Raw genomic sequence first — 19,742 nt, 5'->3', positions numbered from 1 at the left:
GCCACCCATCGCCCGCCACCGCACGCTTGGTTTGCACTCCGTGTCGCAGACAGGAGCTGTGCAAAGAGCGAAGTTGGCCGGAGGGGTCCTGGTGACCGAACAGATTATGTGGTCCATGCGATCTCTGCCAGTGCTGCTATGATGCATGATGTCTGAATATGTGCTTTTAAAATTTAATGCATCAAGAACTTTCATATCAAAGCCAGGGACCTTAATGGATACTTTGGAATAAAAGTAACATGGAGTAATACATGTTTACCTCGTCATGCTCAAGGATCTGGCAGCCCATGTGATGCAAAAGGTCCTTTCGTCAATCCTCGGAAGTATACGCGTCCGTTAGCTTCAGGAGTTCCTTCCCTGTGTAGAAGCCCGTTCCGTGGCCCCCAGGGCCCTTTGTGCCTCGGTCCTGACGTGAGCCGTGCCTAGCACCGTGTCGCCGCTCGCTCTAGGCGTCCTGCAGACGACACTGAAAATTATGCACATTCGTTGTCTTCAGCTGTCTGGCTGCTGCATGCCTGCTGAGGGCTTCCCTTGCCAGCGCTCGCCGCATATGCAGACTGTATCAGTACCCGCCATTTCGAGAAACAGCATTGGTCGCGCGGATTCCCAATAAGGCCGCGGAGCACGTCCCGTCGGCAGCCGCGGGGTGCATTCAGAAGTGGTAAGGGTGTTGTTCGGCCCGAGACACAGGCAGCGCTGCCATGCTGGGGAGGAGCTGGTGTAGTTTTTGCCTGTACTATGCATATGTCGGCATGCGCGTAAAAGATCCGAGTGGGTATCTTCGACAAACGTGTTCGGGGCGGGATGAGGCGAGATGTTCTGGAAGCTTGTTACATCAAACGCGCATGCTCAACTAACCGACGCAATAAAGCCCATTCCACGCATGAGGACACATCTCGACAGATGGTGCAGGACCGGATAGGAATGTCTCCGACACTATTTTAGTCAAGCTACAACACAGTCGTGCGCATCAGACATGCGACCTACGATACAGTGCATGGGACTGTCTGACCACCTGACACCTGAAACCTGACACTATATGTTATGTCATTTGTAAATTTAACGCTGTCATGCCGGATGCCCTCCAGTTGGGTGCACTGGGGCTCATCGCTGGATCACTGGCGCCAGTACCTGACCGATCGCTCCGACCCGACCTGACCGATTGCTGCTGAGGGCGGCGCGCGGCGTCTGGCGGTCGACGGGATGCCCTCATGCGCACGAATACAATCCAGGCCAAGTAATAAAGAGATTTGGGGTTCATGTCGGGAGCCTGCAGTGGACGGTATTAGAGTCAGAGTTCAGACAGGGCGAGGTCTGACGCAGCTGTTACGTCTCGACGGATGTGCCCACCGTCCTCCCAAATATGAAGCGATTTTGATGTGAACCAGCGGGCACTGCCGTGTCAAGTTTCCGCCTACCCGCGAAACAGTACAGCCTGCGATGGGGCTCGAACGCTCGCCATGTTCCGCCAATGAGCCCGCGGCGACTGCCAGCGGCGGCTCAGATGTGCCCGGCTCTGGCAGCGCCGAGCCGGCAGAGCCCAGCGACCCCGTATCGAAACACAAGATGAATAAAAGATATGTCCAACAGCACCGGCACATTTAGGTCGATGGCCTTTTCAGCTCATTTGGCGCGGGACTGCGATATCGAAGTGCCAAACTATGTCGGTCGACTTCCGGGGTGTTTCAGTTCCACACCACGTGATGAGGCTCGATGGATTCTAGGTGAATGTTAGTATTAAGTATTACAATTGGTTTAGACGTAAGATGGAAGTACAATTAAAAAGCATGTGGGCAGCTTATTGTCACACGCATTTAGAGTCGCATTCTCTGGAACGCTAACAGCAATTTTTCTTACATCTGGCCTTTTAATTTTATTTTCATGGCCGACATCATCTTTTCCTTTTAGCTATGTTCACTTGGGGTTTGTATTAACTGTGAAGTTTGACAACGAACAATAAGTGTTCTAAAAAAATACCCAGACCCGGCTTTTCTGCCCGACCTAAAAGTAGCTGTCGTTGCCGGACGGATCCTGGCCTGACCTACGGGAGACCTGCTCTGCCCTGCTCTGCCTCGGGTTGCCCCGCTCGCAATGTTCTGCCCTGACCTGGCATTGTCCCAGATGACGTGCGCTGCCCTACCCTGGCCCAGGCAAACGTGTCCAGCGGGCATATACGCCCGCGATCTTTGACCCTATTTGATGGTTGGATGCGTACAATATCATGTGGTTCAGATTTATTGATAAGGGAGTTGAGCCCTTGGGACATCAAAGTTATTCTCCTCAGAGGACAGCTAACTTGTGAAGGATCACCTAGACCATATGTGCACGCATCACGTGTCAAAACGTAGATTGTAATAAACATGCACTTGCATTTCCTACTACTTTCATTACGTGTACGTTGCGTTCAAAAGAGTTTTCGACGCCTCAAACACAGCGCGAGTAGAGACACTGATTTAACCTGATCCCGGTTTCTTCAAACGTTGCGCATGTAACGCGTCTTTGGCTGAGCAACATCCCGGTGTGCTGATTACAACTAGCCGCCTGGGTTGGTGCCGATGCGTGGCAGGCTGACACGGACGCTGCTCCTATTGCCGCCTGGGTTGGTGCCGATGAGTGGTAGGCTGGCACGGACGCTGCTCCTATTGCCGCCTGGGTTGGTGCCGATGGATGGCAGGCTGACACGGACGCTGCTCCTATTGCCGCCTGGGTTGGTGCCGATGGATGGCAGGCTGACACGGACGCTGCTCCTATTGCCGCCTGCGTTGGTGCCGATGAGTGGTAGGCTGACACGGACGCTGCTCCTATTGCCGCCTGCGTTGGTGCCGATGAGTGGTAGGCTGACACGGACGCTGCTCCTATTGCCGCCTGGGTTGGTGCCGATGAGTGGTAGGCTGACACGGACGCTGCTCCTATTGCCGCCTGGGTTGGTGCCGATGAGTGGTAGGCTGGCACGGACGCTGCTCCTATTGCCCGCCTGGGTTGGTGCCGATGAGTGGTAGGCTGACACGGACGCTGCTCCTATTGCCGCCTGCGTTGGTGCCGATGAGTGGTAGGCTGACACGGACGCTGCTCCTATTGCCGCCTGGGTTGGTGCCGATGAGTGGTAGGCTGACACGCACGCTGCTTCTATTGCCGCCTGCGTTGGTGCCGATGAGTGGCAGGCTGACACGGACGCACGCTACTATTGCCGCCTGCGTTGGTGTCGACGAATGGCAGGCTGATACGGACGCACGCTACTATTGCACAGCAAGTGATAATGGAGGGAAGACGATGCAATTTTTAAAACACGATTAGCTATCGCTCCCCCCCCCCCCTCCCGCTTTGACTGCATTCTAGCGTGCCACGTTCGGTATTTCCATCTTCTTAAGCATTAGCCAATGCCAAAAGCTTTGTGCCGTCAATTCTGTGTGTCCCTGTCACGCCTTTCGTGTTCCAAGGCGACTTAGCGTCAGACGCCTGTGCCTCAGCACAGTTGATGTGGCTGAGCTTCATACTGAGAGCAACCGACTTTCAGTGTATCAGGAGTTGCTCACTACACGAAAGGGTACAGCAATCATTGGAATGTATTATGAAAATCTGGGACGTTTCCAGCAAAGCTCGTTCGTAGCTTCTTGTCGCATGGACACTGCTGAAGAAATATAATTTAGTGTTCATTTTCACGAGCGACCGTGAGTGTTGCTGGAAACGTCGAGCGATTTCATAACATATCTCACGGCTTGATTACTGTCTTTGCTCAACCTGCAACTAGGATAGTGCAGGTTGGTTTTTTCGGTACAACATTTCATAATGCTTAAAAACCGCAGAGCTCAAGGGTTTTCTTGCTAACATCCAGCTGTGTCTGCGCATCAGAGTGGTTTCAGTGTATACCTGGCTTGCCCATGCTCCATTTGAGCCTAGGTTGGAGTGCTTTTATTCCGGTGTGCGTCGTTTATTCCGATGTTTTCACATTGCTCTCGTCGTGTGCCTCAGTGCTTGCGTCTGTTAACAAGTTGTTCATCGTCAACCACCTCTATTTTTGTCTGGCTCAGCATCAGCCGTCTGCGCTCCCGTATTGTCTAGTGAAGTGTCGGATGTTCTGAGTTGAGTGTCTGCATCTCCACGTTGTTCAGTGTTACTTGTTACTGTCGCCGCGCGGTTCAGTGTCGAGTTGTGCTGCTCCTCTGTTATTCTGAATCGCATGTATGCATGCCTGTGTTGTTCAGTGCCAGGTATCTCCATCCCTGTGCTGCTCAGTGTCGGGTATGTTCTCCCATGCAGGTCAGCATCGGACTTCGGCCTATCTCCACCGTCCACTGTCGCCTCCGTGTTCCAACTTCGGCCCAGCAGCATGACGTTAGATGCCTCGTCCTAGGGCGGCTCATGACTGGGGGGCTCCTGTGTTGCAGAGCACGGCGGGGTTCGAGTACGCCGATCTGTGCGGTCAGCCGACCCTGGTCGGCTCGGACGCCGGCCTCCTCCGCCAGCCACCCGCCTCCTCGCCAGCCCCTCCCAGGTCACGACCCTGGCACGACTTTGGCCGACAGGCTGATGTCGACAAAATACACATCCCCAAAATGTGAGTACATCCCTAGGATGTCGCGCGTGGTGAGATGGGAGGAGGCAGGGTGAACGTCCGTCCGCCTAACTTTGTCAATGCAGATGTCGCTCTCAGCGCCGCGTCGCGGTTGATGAACTTGTGCGGCAATCGCCTGTTGTGTACTGTGTAAGTACTCCTGTAAGTACTCTTCACGGCCATGTCAGCTTACGGAGTGGGGATCTGCGGTACTCTGTGCTATGGTTGGAGGTGGTAAGATGTAGTCTTCCTTACGGCTATGTCAGCGTGCGGAAGGGGGTTCTGCGGTACTCTGTACTATGGTTAGAGGTGGTAAGACGCAGCCTCGTTAACACTGAGCATCCACCACGCTTCCATTTCCTCGTATTGTGATATACTCCTTGTGAGTCAGTGAGACTTGCCACGTCTGTGATAGAGCTGCAGTGGCTTACTGAACAATTTTGAACATGGAAGAGCGAACATGAAATCCATTGTCACGCGTCAGTGGGACCTGCCACCCCTCGTCGGAGATCAAGTGCAGTACATACAGTCCCTTGAATTTGATCGGAGTTTGCCACGCCGCGTCAGAGATGCAGTGAGGCGCGTATCATTCCTTAAACTTGAGTGACATCTGCCACACCCCGTCCGTGAGGTGGTGTGCAGCATAGTCCCGTAAGAGATTCACGGAGATTTGTCAGGGATATTGGCCCCCGTCAAAAGTGCAGAATTTCTGGAACCACTGCGGACACACAAAATCGTCCCTCCAGAGGGGCAGTGCAGCACATTCCGGTAAACGTCGAGGATCTGGCTCACCTTCAGTTGAGGTGCGGTGCACTGCAATTCCGTTAAATCTTTGGGGCTGGCCCACGTCAGAGGTGCGGCACAGTATCGCGCCGTGAGGGTCAGTGGCCTCTGGCTCACCTCCGCCTGAAGTGCAGTGCAATATCGCTTTGCATCGGTGGGATCGGCCTCGCCTCCGTCGAAGATGCAGTGCAATATCGTGAGTGTCAGTGGACTCTATCTAGCCTCGGTTAGAGGTGCAGTGCAGTACAGTCACATGTGCGGCAGCGAGATGTGCCACCTCATGCCGGCACAAAAGGTCGCCGGCCAACCGCCGACGTTCGCCCGCCCACGCAGGCCATTCAGGGGCCGCTGGCTCGTGCAACAGTACCGGGGCTCTCTGCAAGGTGCCGGGACAGGGGCGAGCCCAGGAATTTACGTGGAGGAGGTATTATGTGCTGGACTAGACACGGGGAGAGTCTGCGTTTGGCGCCATCGGTATGCTGCGAGCCGACCTTCGGTGCGTCGCTGACTCCGCCTATGCGACATGCGAGCTCAGTCCAAAGCCGCTGTAGTGCCGGCTGCAAAGCTCGGATGCATTTCGGGCTCCAACGGCGTCTGATTCTTTACTAGCGTATGAGGCAGAGGTTCCGTTTTTGAAGGTTAACCGAGCCATATAGCCTGCCCTCCCTGCACCTGTATCGCAGCTTGACGCCTATCAGCAGCACACTGCTACGCGGTTGCAATTCTATGTGTTTTTGCGCTTGTTCTTACCAACGGGCGGAGTGCATGAGCGACCCGTGAAATTGGTGAGAACCAGTCGCATTTTGAAGTGAATTGTGTTCATGCATCCGCTGTGGCAAGTGCGATGCCATGCCATTCACTGCCTCCCTCTCATTCCTTCGTCTATGAACAATAATATTACGTGCACTTAAACATCCAATGCAATTTCATCTTACCCCTTGTAGCTGAGTCTGTCAGCTATGCTTCAATTCTCCCTTGACCCCAGCACTTTGTAAAGGTCAAGGTTATTAGCACCGGTAGTCGCCCCGAATGTAATGGCGCCACACCACGTTAGAACCCCAGTGACAGCACCTGCTCGAACGTTAACGAGGCATGTCCGTCATGGTGCCCTATATCTGTCACCTGCTCGAACGTTAACGCGGCACGCCCGTTATGGTGCCCTATGTCTGTCACCTGCTCGAACGTTAACGCAGCATGTCCGTTATGATGTCCTATGTCTGTCACCTGCTCGAACGTTAACGCGGCATGCCCGTTATGTTGCCCTATGTCTGTCACCTGCGCCGCACCCCGTCTGCTGCACTCTAAGCCCGATATTAATGCTCCGACCAATCACAGCATGGAGACATTTCACCCGGGCTGGGCGATGAAGCGTCGTAAACATCCCAGGGGCGGCGGGACGTGCACCGTTGCAAAATAGCCATGCAGTCCCATACGTCTGGCACTCCCTCCTATGCATATGTCACTGGACGCAAGTCCTTTCCTTTTTGGTGACACATGACTCCTTCACCGCTTAGAAGCATCCCATTGGCGTGTAAGGTCCTATCACATATCCTCTTCCTCATCAATCGTCCCGTAAAATAGAGGATTTCACGGGATGAGCAGACTCATTAGTACCCAGGGCAGCAGGATGGACTGGGTACAGATCATATGGAAGTTACGGGCATCGTTGCGGGACACCGTCCGTAATTTATGAACATGGGTTATGGGCAAACATTTACAAAATGTCCGGTAGATACTTCAAACAATACTACACAATGTTACTGTTGTAGTTTTATAATCTTCCTCTACTCACACTTTTTTACAACTGTTAAGGCTACGCCAAATAAGTGTGGTTACAAACTTCCCTGATGCACTTGTATAGTTTAGGACTAAAGTGCTGGAGAAATGCAAAGGGATGAGACAACGGACTAGGCATGGGTGTGTGCGTGGGTGAGTGGGCATGGGCGCAGCCTCGTGGGTAGCGGGTGGGCGGGGTAAAGGACGTCTTGACCGTTAATGTCTCCAGAGCCTAAAACCTCCTATTGTGCTGTTCGTGGCCGTTGTTCACTGCCTCGAATGAAGTAAGTAGCCAATTGTGCATTCTGCACGGTTGTCTTCGGGATTAAATATCTGACCATTTTTCATATTTCCAGCTGTGATCAAATGACTCTACATGTGAAAGCTGAAGGATTAATTTTTCATCGACGTCCTTTTCGTGTGGGGTCTAATCGTTTTTGTTTTGTTTTGTTTAAATGAAAACGTTTGACGATGTGCGTGAAGTTCATCTAATATCTTTCTGAATCTATTGACATCAGGTTGTAAATCCCACTGTTGAAGCTCTTGAGATTGAGTCAAGTTAGTTGCAACGTGCAGATACTTTAGCCATCCTAACCTTTCTCGTGATGTATCCATGGGCAGCTGTGGCGTCCTGCGCCGTAAGCTCGCCCCTGCTCCCATAGCAGGCGCGGCCCGGGTCGTCGCCGTCGTAAGCAGGTCCCGCGGTGTCCGTGACATGACCGCATCTCCCCCACACCGCGTCACGCAGCGAGCGCCGCCTGACCACGCCAACTGTCGCTCCAGCTTCTCCAGCCACGGCTTCCGCTTCTTCCTGGAGACGCCGATCTCGACGAGCCAGCGGCGGGAGGACGACCGCCTGACGTATGTCAACAAGGGCCAGTTTTACGGCGTCACCATGGAGTACGTGCCCGACCCGGACAAGCCGCTCAAGAACGCCACGGTCAAGGTAGGCGCCGCCACAGCGGGGGTTGGCTCCGCCTGCTGATGGCGGCTGCGTGATGTCCTTCACAGGTGTGAGCGCTTGCGGCGGACGCGCCGGGAAACCTGACCGGGCGTCCGATGACGGGATGGAGTTAACAGATGGCCGGGAAGAGCAGCTTACCACCTGAAGGCAGTGTGGTTATCCCACCGGCGCACAAGTTATAATATCCCACATGCAGGACGTAAAAGGAGTCATTGAGTCCGTTGAATTGGTAATATTGCGGTCATTAGTTAGAAAAACGCACCGCGTGTGCACGAAAGCAAGCTGCCAGTCACTTATCGGGCTAGGAGAAACCCAAGACAGTGATGTGGCCTTTACTGCCGGATTCTCTGTTCCTTGGTATTCCACAGAATCACTCATCACGTCATACCGCGCCCCGTCGTGACGCCGTCTTCGGCGTTATCCGACACTCAGACGTGAGCGATCGCATTGCGAGTGGACTGCAAAAAGGCGCACGAACGCGGCGCGTGGCCTCGTCGCAACGCCCTGTATCTGACAGTGGGCGTGCCGGAGGCGGCGGTGTCGGCTGTAGCGACGGAGCTCTTTTGGCTAGCGGCGGTGGGTGTACACCGCTACCAGAGCAGCGGTGGGCGGACACCGGTACCAGAATAGCGGTGGGCGGACACCGGTACCAGAGCAGCGGTGGGTGTACACCGCTACCAGAGCAGCGGTGGGCGGACATCGCTACCAGAGCAGCGGTGGGCGGACACCGGTACCAGAGCAGCGGTGGGCGGACACCGGTACCAGAGCAGCGGTGGGTGTACACCGGTACCAGAGCAGCGGTGGGCGGACACGGGTACCAGAGCGGCGGTGGGCGGACACGGGTACCAGAATAGCGGTTGGCGGACACCGGTACCAGAGCGGCGGTGGGCGGACACGGGTACCAGAATAGCGGTTGGCGGACACCGGTACCAGAGCGCGGTGGGCGGACACCGGTACCAGAGCAGCGGTGGGCGGACACGGGTACCAGATCAGTGATGGGCGGACACCGGTACCAGACCAGCGGTGGTTGACGGACGCCGGCACCAGAGCAGTGGTGGGCGGACACCGGCACCAGCCCAGCGGTGGTTGACGGACGCCGGTACCAGACCAGCGGTGGTTGACGGACACCAGTACCGGACCATCGGTGGTTGACGGACGCCAGTACCAGAGCAGCGGTGGGCGGACGCCGGCACCAGAATAGCGGTTGGCGGACACCGGTACCAGAGCGGCGGTGGGCGGACACCGGTACCAGAGCAGCGGTGGGCGGACACGGGTACCAGATCAGTGATGGGCGGACACCGGTACCAGACCAGCGGTGGTTGACGGACGCCGGCACCAGAGCAGTGGTGGGCGGACGCCGGTACCAGACCAGCGGTGGTTGACGGACACCAGTACCGGACCATCGGTGGTTGACGGACGCCGGTACCAGAGCAGCGGTGGGCGGACGCCGGTACCAGAGCGGCTGGTGGGCGGACACGATGTGGTTGCGAAGCGACTGAGTCGCGGGCGGCCAAAAGCGAATGCAGATGCTCCCGCGAGAGAGAGCCAGTGAGCGTCGAGAGAGAGCGAGTGAGCGGCGGTAGTCGAGGTCACGATGAGCCCGGGGAATCTGTTGACGTCACGACACGGCATGTCAACGCCGCATCGGTCCAGCGGTCCGTCTGGCAGTCACTGTCGCAGCTCGGGCTCACTGTCGCGTCCGGCGGTCACTGTCGTAGCTCGGGCTCACTGTCGCGTGAGGCGGTCACCGCCGCAGCTCGGGCTCACTGCTCCGTCACGGTCGCCGCCGCAGCTCGGCGGCAGCTCCGGCTGCCTGCCGCTGGATGCTTTGCCGCGGGTCCTTGCCGCTGGACGCCCTGCCGCGGGTCCCTGCCGCTGGACGCCCTGCCCGCGGGCCCCTGCCACTGGACGTTCTGCCGCTGGTCCCTGCCGTTGGACGCTCTGCCGCTCGGCACGCTCTGCCGCGGGTCCCTGCCGCTGGACGCTCTGCCGCGGGTCCTTGCCGCTGGACGCTCTGCCGCTCGGCACGCTCTGCCGCGGGTCCCTGCTGCTGGACGCTCTGCCGCGGGTCCGTGCCGCTGGACGCTCTGCCGCTCGGCACGCTCTGCCGCGGGTTCCTGCCGCTGGACGCTCTGCCGCGGGTCCCTGCCGCTAGACACTCTACCCGCGGGTCCCTGCCACTGGACGCCTTGCCCGCGGGTTCCTGCCGCTGGACGCTCTGCCGCGGGTCCGTGCCGCTGGACGCTCTGCCACTCGGCACGCTCTGCCGCGGGTCCCTGCCGCTGGACACTCTACCCGCGGGACGCTGAGTCGTCTGAGGCTGTGAACGCCACCGCACCGCTCAGGGGGCCCCTGAGTACTAATGAGAAGCCGCATACCCGCCCTGCTCTGACCATGCACCGAACTGATCCGAACTAAATTGCAGCGAACTGCAGCACCCGCCGATGTCGATTTATGGAGTCCAACTTCTTCCCGTGAATTGGGGGTGAAGGTAGAAATACAGCGGGACGCAAACACTACGCGAAAATTCAGATGAGGTGCTCATGTAAACGGTAACGAAGTTCTCCGATGTAAATCTGACCGATGCTGCCAGCGGTGTTCCAAACGGCACCCGCCTGGGGTCTTACCCGATTGACAGGCACTTGGCGGGCGTGTCACTGCCTCTCGCATCACAGCACCACTTCATTCTCCCGGGAGTTCATTATACATCCATGGCCCTGACCTCGGCGAGCGAACTGGCTCAGGATTTAAATACTCCGCGATTTGTCCCACTGTTACTGAGCGGCCGCGAATACTGCGGGTCTCCTGAAGGAGACCCTCAGTATGAGACCCGCATGGCGCAGAGGAGGGTGGGACTCCGGCTCCTCATTCGTATGCAATGTCTCCTTCAGGAGACCCACAGAAGAACGAATCGCCGTATAGCCCTGTGCACCACTTTTCTTCACTCTTTATCATTTAGTCACTGTTTCCACGCGAAGAAGACCAAAGTCTGAAAACACGTCGCGATTTCCTTGCGGGCTGAATACGTACGTCGACCTCAAGCACCGGTTCAAGCGTATCAATAAACGCCACGGTATGCGTATTCCAGGATTTCTTTTGAATTAAAGTTTCAACTGTTCTCCGCCCTCCCTGATAGTTCGGCAGGCTCGAGGGCCTGCGTTTCGCTTCACCCACCCGTGGTGAGGTGGTTCCACGTCGTGTTGGGCGCCTGCTGTTTACCCCGACTGGGAAGACCAGTGACAGCGGCCGCACGTAAGGTCAGATGACAGGCAGAGGGCAGGACAGGCTGTGCTGAGCATGAGGGCACTAAAACTTTCGCGACAAACTTCTGCCGTTCATCTGGAATTTCGTAATGGGATGGAGAGGCACGGGCGCACGTAACAAGCGCTGCTTAGAGATCCTAGAAATGCTATCCAATTAAAAGGCCCGCAAAAATGGCGCAACTGCAAAGTGCGTTTGAAGATTGCAATAGATATTGAGCTTCGCAATGTGCATCAGAACTTCACTGTTCCGGAAACACGTCCAGCTCAGAGCACGGTCTGGGTCGCTCACGGACACCCGCTAACTTCACCCGTCTGCTCTCTCGACAGAGTGTGGTGCTACTGGTGTTCCGGGAGGAGAAGACGCCAGAGGAGGAGCTGAAGGCGTGGCAGTTCTGGCACAGCCGGCAGCACAGTGTCAAGCAGCGCATCCTCGACGTCGGTGAGGCCGCCCGCCTGTTTACTCGCGCCGGCACGCCACGCGCCGTCCGAGCGGCGCGCCGCGCAAAACCGGCTCGGCCGTGCCGCCGCGCGCCGTCAAAACAGCGAAAAAGTTAATTGTCGGAATATCCGGGGGCTCTCGTAGTTGGTGTGTGACGCCGTGCGTAATGAAGCGGCCGCCGCGGAGTCGGAGATGAGGGCGGACAGGCTGGCGGACAGCGGCTTGGGCAGCCGGTGGCTCACCCCGCGCGGACGGCGGCACCGGACGGTCGGCGACTCCCCCGCGCGGGCTGCGGCACCGGACGGCCGGCGGCTCGCCCCGCGTGGGCTGCGGCACCGGACGGCCGGTGACTCGCCCCGCGCAAACGGCGGCCCCGCGCGGGCCGCGGCACCGGACGGCCGGCGGCTCGCCCCGCGCGGGCTGCGGCACCGGACGGCCGGTGACTCGCCCCGCGCGAACGGCGGCCCCGCGCGGGCCGCCGTACCGGACGGCCGGTGACTCGCCCCGCGCGGGCCGCCGTACCGGACCGTTGGTGACTCGCCCCGCGCGGACGGCGGCACCGGACCGTTCAGCGAGCGGTCGTCGAAGTGCAGCCTCCACTCCGCGGTGGAGGGTTTTGGGCAACGGCGGGTCTTTTTATGCTCCCGTTTGTGTATTGCAGGCGCCTGTTGTGCTCGCTGAGGTGTGCGCTGCGTTCGAGGACCAGTGCCGGTTTTGGCCGGTTTTGTCAGCGAGAACATGGCTGCGTTTCAGACACGAAGAACAGCATAGGCCTGTTCGGTGGCATTGACGAGATGGCGCACAACGCCATTGCCGTGTACTGGAACCCGCTGGAGAGCTCTGCTAAGGTGAGTCGACGCGCCGCTCGACCGTGGTCGGGCTGGACGCACAGCTGTGCACCGTCTGCCACCTCGGCGGTGCGGCGCGTTAGTGAGCCGCGCTGCCGGGCCCTCTCAGGCAGTGCACCTCAACACATGCGTGACTTGCCTCACGTACAAGTCGTTACCCTTTAAATCCCAACTACAGGGTGTGGGGCCGCGGTCAGGCGCTCGAGGTGGTAGCTGGACGGTAGACCAACCTAGTCCCACCAACACCGCCCCTCACGCCGTGCTCTTCACCCCATTCCTGTAGATTGCCTCATTTCGCTGTGCTGGTGCTCTAGATGTACAGCGCGAGTGCAGACTGCAGACTGCTTCTGAACGCTGTGATTGCCGCCGAACTCGGTTTGGCCAGCCATTAAATCGTAATCACTTGAGCAATTTCTTTGACCTTGCCTTCGATGGTCAGTAGCCATTCTGACAAGGTGACTGCAATGATTGCAGATCAACATCGCTGTTCAGTGCTTGAGTACAGACTTCAGTAGCCAAAAGGGCGTCAAGGTGAGAGGCAGTCGGAAACCGTTTTGATATCACATCTTGCTTGCAGATAAGCATCGCCTTGCAGTGCTTTAGTACTGACTTCAGTAGCCAAAAGGGAGTCAAGGTGAGAAACCCTGAGGCTCACCTTCATCTGTAGAGTCATGTAGAGTCATGGTGTCATCTGTAGAGTCATGAGTCAGATGAGCTGTCCTGCTGTGTAGACCTTGAGTGGGCTTGTCTGGAATAGTGCGGAAGAACTGCTCGTCGCCTGTGGTCACGGCACGCTCAAACTGGGCCGTGGATTGTACCGCTCGCGCAGTTTGATGTCTTGGTAATGGCTTTGAGCGATGCACTTTCACTTGGCACGGTCCATAATGTTTGCCGCTGAAGCTGTGTTGGAGTTCTCTGTCTGGCCTAGACGCTTGCTGCCCACCGTCATCCAAACAACGCTGACGCAATGTTGCAGGGTCTGCCACTGCACGTGCAGATCGACACGTACGAAGACTACAGGGACCCGAACGCCCCGGTCTCGCACCGCGCCTACTGCCAGGTCAAGTCCTTCTGCGACAAGGTACGGAGTTCTTCCGTGAGCAGATACTTGAATGGCACCTCAGGCTGGACTTCATGCTGCCCCGTGCAATCATTCACCACAACTTGAACACCAGGAAGTGTATTTCCAGATGTCAGTGACTAATAAACATGGTTTAGCAAATCCAAGTGTGCTTGTATTTGATCATTTTGTAATTCATTTAACTCGGAATTTCTAAATAGCATGGACTGCTAAATGTTTGGTACAGTAATGTGCAAAGGTCACATACATTTGTGCGGAGAGCTTTTGCTACTTCATTGTGCAAAGAGCTGATTAGCAGATTTGATCATAGTATTTGATCATTTTGTAATTCATTTAACTCGGAATTTCTAAATAGCATGGACTGCTAAATGTTTGGTACAGTAATGTGCAAAGGTCACATACATTTGTGCGGAGAGCTTTTGCTACTTCATTGTGCAAAGAGCTGATTAGCAGATTGATCAAGTAGTTCTCACGGAAGGCCCGCTATGGTAACAACTAGTAAGGCTCGCCTGTGGTTCTTGACTGGATGGCCAGTAACTATGTGCTCGCGTGGTGCAAGATTCAGAGCAGCAAAAGGCAACCAAGTATGAGCACATCTGTGTATGGTAATTGACTGTCTTACACGGTCATAATCGCTTACAAAGCGAGTATTATGCATGCATCGACGACCTCTGAAGGGAGAAGTCATTCATCTCGCAGAACGCAGCGATAAACTATAAATCAACTATCAGAAATAAGGCACAGCTGTAACGGCATTGGAAATACTGTAGCAGCTCAACATAGAGGAGCACCATTCTGACTTGTGCCGATGCCGCCGGCGGGGGGGGGAGGGACTGCCCATGCCGACCTTGGCTCCGAGGGTCTCCCGACCTGGTTCCGACTCTGCCCGGCATGAGGACCACCTACATAAGGTCACGTCTGCGTCATGGGACCAGACATGCCCGTGTATCTGCGACTTGTGCCAATCAAACGGACCCGTCGGCGGAGGCGAGTGCTTAGCTTGTGGCCTCGGATCCGTGAAACGCTCCCAGAGGCTTCATTCAGGGCAATCACGCCGGTTTTGAGGTTTGTGGCACGTGACAAATATCCGACAGCCCGCCGGGCCGCGCTCTCTTTGATATGCAGATGCCACCGCCATCTACGGGGCGTCCAATTACGCTGGAACTCTCTGTCCTGGTGGCTCAACAAAGTGCATTTCCCTTCGGCGGGCGTCCCGTCCGAAATCCTCTTGGGTACGCATAAAAACAATTGTAACCCTCAGCCACGATGACTTGACCCTATTTGCCCGTACGACAGGGCTTTCTATAGCCTATTCTGTCCCGACGCCTCACTTGCCGTCCTTGCCTGACCTGACCTGGCCTGATAGTCGTGACCCACCTTAGTTTGTCATTCCCATTTAAGTGCACCGCTCTGCCTTGCGTTACCCTTACGTACCATCCCCTGCCCTGCCCTTCCCTGCCGTACCTCGCCCTGTTCTTTCCTTTCCTGCCCTTAATTGACAAGAATTCACCTGCTAGCTGACCCGTCTCGTCCTGCTCCCTTTTGCCCTGTCCTTACCCATACTGTACAAGACTGACCAGGTTTGGGCGATGCGAAAGATATCCTTCCCGCACTTTCCTGCAATAAGCTGACCTCACAACGACCAGCCCCAACCTGTCCTTATCTTATTGCGCCGCCCCGTCCAGTCTTCCCCTCTTCTTGATACAATCTGACCTGACCTGACCTGACCTAACCTGACCTGGCGTGACCGCAGGGCATGGAGCGGAAGACGTGCAATGAGGGGCGGCGTGCCCCAAAACCCTCGCCTGTCCTGACCTGACCTGACCTGACCTGACCACAGGGTGCGGAGCGGAAGACACGCGATGAGGAGCGCCGTGCCTCCAAGCGCAAGATGACAGCGACCGGCCGCAAGAAGATGGAAGAGATGTACCACGGCACTTGCGAGCGCTCTGAGTTTTACGCCATGGCCGACACGGTGCGGCCAGCGACGCTATTCCAGCCCAGCGACGAGCCGGACAAGGTGAGGACGGCTGCAGCGACGCCACACCCCGTGGCGCTCGGTGCCGTGCTCACCAGGGGGCGCCACCGTCTTCCTTGGCCGCTGGAACGGCGGAGAGATATTCGGAAAAGCATGGTGTCCAGTTGTTGGAAAATTTGATGGAAATGACGGAAAATAGATGAAATAAAGGAGGAAGTCAGTGCTGCATAAACACGACGAAGGTGCATGTGTTGTTTTGTGACGATGCTGAATGATACCCAAAAAAGCAAATCGTATGATTGTCTTCAGATTGGAAACATGGAGCTGCAGAACTACTACACACAGCAGGACAGCGAAAACAGTTTGTGAGTGTTTGCTTGCCGCCATTTGCATTTCTCTTTACCAACTTAACATTCTTCTACCAGCTGTCCTCTTTTCCTTTCTTATTTCTATTTCGTCTCACCTTATAGCATATGCATGTATATATATATATATATATATATATATATATATATATATATATATATATATAAGCGTATATGCAACTTGCCACAAGCATGACGCAGAAGAGCTAGAAAGTTTTTCCATTCATTCATGAAGCAATAGCTTAGCCCACAGTTTTGCGAATATTTTTTCTCTCTTCTCACTGACATGACCCACTATCTCTCCATGTACACCATCTATTTTATCGCAGCCAAAATCCAGTTCGGAACCAATAACGACATTGTGATATAACTCCGTTTTGTCCGCTCCTCTGGGCGGTACTGGTGCCTCTCAGTTGTCACTCAAGGGCGATGGAAGCAAGTAATCTTGATCAACGTGCGTGTGGCTTTGACGCCAGCCTCTCGGCCAGTCCCAGTGTGAGCCCCAGGCCCCGTGCTCTCCCCGCTCTGCACGCCGCCGCCGCGGCCGCCGCTGGCTTGACCGCCGCCGTGACTAACCCCCCGCCGTGCCGGCTCACCAGGTGCGCAGAGAGGGGCGGCTCGCCCGCGGCCGCGCCGCCCCCGCCCCCCGCCGTCCCCGCCTCCCTCAAGTTTCACTACAGCTTCCCTACGATCCCCGACGCCCCGCCCGAGTGGTGAGTGCTTCGCCCCTTCGGCTTCGCTGCCCGAGGCTTGGCTTCCGCTGCCCGCCCGCGGCCGCTGTCCCAAGCTTGCGCGCGAATGGCCTGCGCTGTGAGAACGCTTGTACCGAGCTCGCGACTTGGCAGCGCCATCAGTATGTCTCGGCTGCTGAAAGACTTTGGGTGCTTTTCACGCGCTCAGACAAACGGTATCAAATGGCTCAGTGTAGCAGCCCCTCACATACATTGGCGCAGTGCGAGTCGAGGTGCCGGTGACCCCCTGCTTGCGCTGCCCCTGCCCTGCTGGCGTTGCCCCACTCCTCCGCCCGCTGACGCTCCGACCCGGTGGCCTGTTGTAGTGAGCGGAAGGACGACGAGGGTCTGTTCTCGCCGGGTGCGAAGCGGCCGCGCCGCCTCTCGCCCCCGCCCGGCCAGCGTGTGATGCTGTACGTGCGCCAGGAGCGCGAGGAGCTCTACACGCCGTTGCACGTGGTGCCACCTACAACGATCGGCCTACTACACGCTGTGAGTTGCCGGAAGGGGGCGCTGGCGTCGGCTACCGGGTTTTGGGACGTGTGGTCCGGCTGCAGCGGACGCTGCGCTGCACGATGGGGTCAGATGCGCGACGCTAACTCTAAGCTGCAGTTGCGGTGAAGAACGCAAGAGGATGGTTTTGAGCGTGCATCAGCTGGCTTCAAACCATAGCTGAATGGTTAGCTTGAATGCGTTGTGCAGGCTGCTGGCGGTGGTTGGAGGTTGGCGCCGGTCGTGTTCAACTCTCCTGACTCGACCCGTCGGCCTCTCATTCCATCGGCCTCTCGTCCCATCAACTTTTCCCCCCATCGGCCTCCCGTCCCATCAGGCTCTCATCCCATCGGCCTCGCGTCCCATCAGCCTCTCATCCCATCGGCCTCGCGTCCCATCAGCCCCTCATCCCATCGGCCTCGCGGCTCATCGGCCTCGCGGCCCATCGGCCTCTCATCCCATCGGCCTCTCTTGTATTTGGTGTCTCGTCCCACCGGCTTCTCGTCCCAGCAGCCTGTCAAGGGAGAACTACCTGGGCCAGCGCCGTGGCAGAGCCCTAGAAGCAGAGTTGAGCACGTGGAGTCCTCATTTCATTGTCCGCTCCATTCCAGATCGAGAGCAAGTACAAAATCAGCGCGGCCTGCGCTCAGACTCTATGCCGGAAAAACAAAAAGGGGTATGTATTGCGCACTGACCAAATGTATAGGCACGGCTTTTTCGAGACGGAGTGAAATAGCGCGAGTGAATGACCAAAAGACTCATTAATGCAGACAAATGTTCCTTTGTGGTAACATTTGGTGCCTCCGACACTGACAGTAAAGATGCTAATCGATCGTCATTTAGTGAAAAGCATTACCAAACTGCACAAGTTGTATGCTATATATATTCCTGCCTCTGTGCTAGCGTGAACATCGCATACATTGTGTATACGCATGCGTGCGTAGCCAATGCGTGAAAGGGACATTTTAGAAGTTAGTGGCCCCAGTTGAAACTACGCAGCTGTTTCTTTTCCACACAAACTACAGGCAAGTTTTTTGTTGTTATTTTTTACTGCAGCAAGAGGTTTGCAGCACGTATACAAATAAAACAACTGTGAATTGTAGGACAAACATGCAACTTAGCAACGTCGACCCTAAGCTTACTGATTTCCAAACCAAATACAAATGGCAGCACACGTTGTGGTATGGCCTGCACCCCAGTTCTGCACACATTGCCGTTGACTGGGTCGTGCTACCCTGTGAGCCTCCCGCCAACCAGCAGTAGCTGTTCTTTGACCCAAGCTGCCTGACCTGGTGTTGGCAACCTACAGTCGGCCGCCCGCCGGGCGACAGTGCCGCGCCATCGCACCCCTGGCACTCCTCACTGGGCTGGGCTGACGCGGCCATCGCACCCCTGGCACTCTTCACTGGGCTGGGCTGACACAGCCAGCGCGGCCTAGCCTTCCTCACTGGGCTGGGCTGACGCGGCCAGCGCGGCCTGGCACTCCTCACTGGGCGTGAGCTAACGCGGTCCGACGCGGCCTGGCACTCCTCACTGGGCTCGGCTGACGCGGCCATCGCACTCCTGGCACTCCTCACTGGGCGTGGGCTGACGCGGCCAGCGCGGTCTGGCACTCCTCACTGGGCGTGAGCTGACGCGGCCAACGCGGCCTGGCACTCCTCACTGGGCGTGGGCTGAAGCGGCCAGCGCGGCTCGACGCCCACACGTCGGACGTGCGCTCTGCTGTGTCCCACTCGTGGCGGACGACGTCGCGTGCCGTCAGTCGCAGCGGGGCGTCACCCCACGGCGATCACGTGCCCTGACGTCAGCGTCACGGCACTACGGCCGCGTGACGGCACTCACTGCAGCGAGCGACCTCACCACGTCACATCGTGACACAGCAGGTCACCCAATGCACGACCTCTGCGTTGCGGGTCACGTGACAGCAGTGCCACTCGATGACGTCAGCGCTGTATGACGTCTTCACGTTTCTACCGCACCGGGTGTCGCGCCTGACCCGACCTCCCGTGGCGTCACCTGACCCTACGCGTGCCTGTCGCAGGGTCGTGGCAACGATGGACGACGAGATGATCGAGCACTACTGCAACGAGGACACGTTCCTGCTGGAGATCCGACAGGCCGAGCAGCAGGGCGCCTACGACATCACCCTCATCGAAGTGGGCGACTGACGCGCCTGACTGACGCGGCGGTGGCCCGTCCGCCGCTGGCCCGTCACTGCCGACGCGCCGCATCGGCGCTGCAGCGGCCTTGCGCGGGCGTCGGTGAGCATTGTGATACTGGCTCGTGTCGTCAACGAGCTGCGGCGTTGACGGAGCGCTCCTGTGGCGAGGAGGCGCGGGGCACAGTCGAGCCCTGCGCGTGCCGCCCCGACAAGGGGCGCGGGGCACAGTCGAGCCCTGCGCGTGCCGCCCCGGCGGGGGGCGCGGCTCGCCGGTGTTGGGATCTCGTGTGGGGTGCCGCGGCCGACAGA

General features: G+C 57.1%; 1 protein-coding gene across 1 annotated transcript in view; it reads left to right on the top strand.

Moving 5' to 3' along the window:
* Positions 1 to 19,742, top strand: part of LOC119098576 (protein grainyhead) — a 31,675-nt gene extending 11,933 nt beyond the window's left edge. Inside the window, exons 3-14 of the mRNA XM_037221545.1 lie at positions 4,386 to 4,555; positions 7,895 to 8,057; positions 11,666 to 11,777; positions 12,531 to 12,625; positions 13,100 to 13,156; positions 13,602 to 13,706; positions 15,547 to 15,726; positions 15,994 to 16,049; positions 16,649 to 16,762; positions 17,107 to 17,272; positions 17,884 to 17,948; positions 19,314 to 19,742. Coding sequence (XP_037077440.1) covers positions 4,386 to 4,555; positions 7,895 to 8,057; positions 11,666 to 11,777; positions 12,531 to 12,625; positions 13,100 to 13,156; positions 13,602 to 13,706; positions 15,547 to 15,726; positions 15,994 to 16,049; positions 16,649 to 16,762; positions 17,107 to 17,272; positions 17,884 to 17,948; positions 19,314 to 19,440 — 1,410 coding nt within the window. The 3' untranslated portion in view covers positions 19,441 to 19,742. The remainder of the gene's footprint in view (positions 1 to 4,385; positions 4,556 to 7,894; positions 8,058 to 11,665; positions 11,778 to 12,530; positions 12,626 to 13,099; positions 13,157 to 13,601; positions 13,707 to 15,546; positions 15,727 to 15,993; positions 16,050 to 16,648; positions 16,763 to 17,106; positions 17,273 to 17,883; positions 17,949 to 19,313) is intronic.

This window comes from Pollicipes pollicipes, unplaced genomic scaffold (assembly GCF_011947565.3).
Source record: "Pollicipes pollicipes isolate AB1234 unplaced genomic scaffold, Ppol_2.1 Scaffold_4740;HRSCAF=5597_pilon_pilon_pilon, whole genome shotgun sequence".
NCBI classification, from domain to species: domain Eukaryota; kingdom Metazoa; phylum Arthropoda; class Thecostraca; order Pollicipedomorpha; family Pollicipedidae; genus Pollicipes; species Pollicipes pollicipes.
Note: the sequence above shows the minus strand (reverse complement) of the source record. Positions and strands in the feature narration are given on the sequence as shown.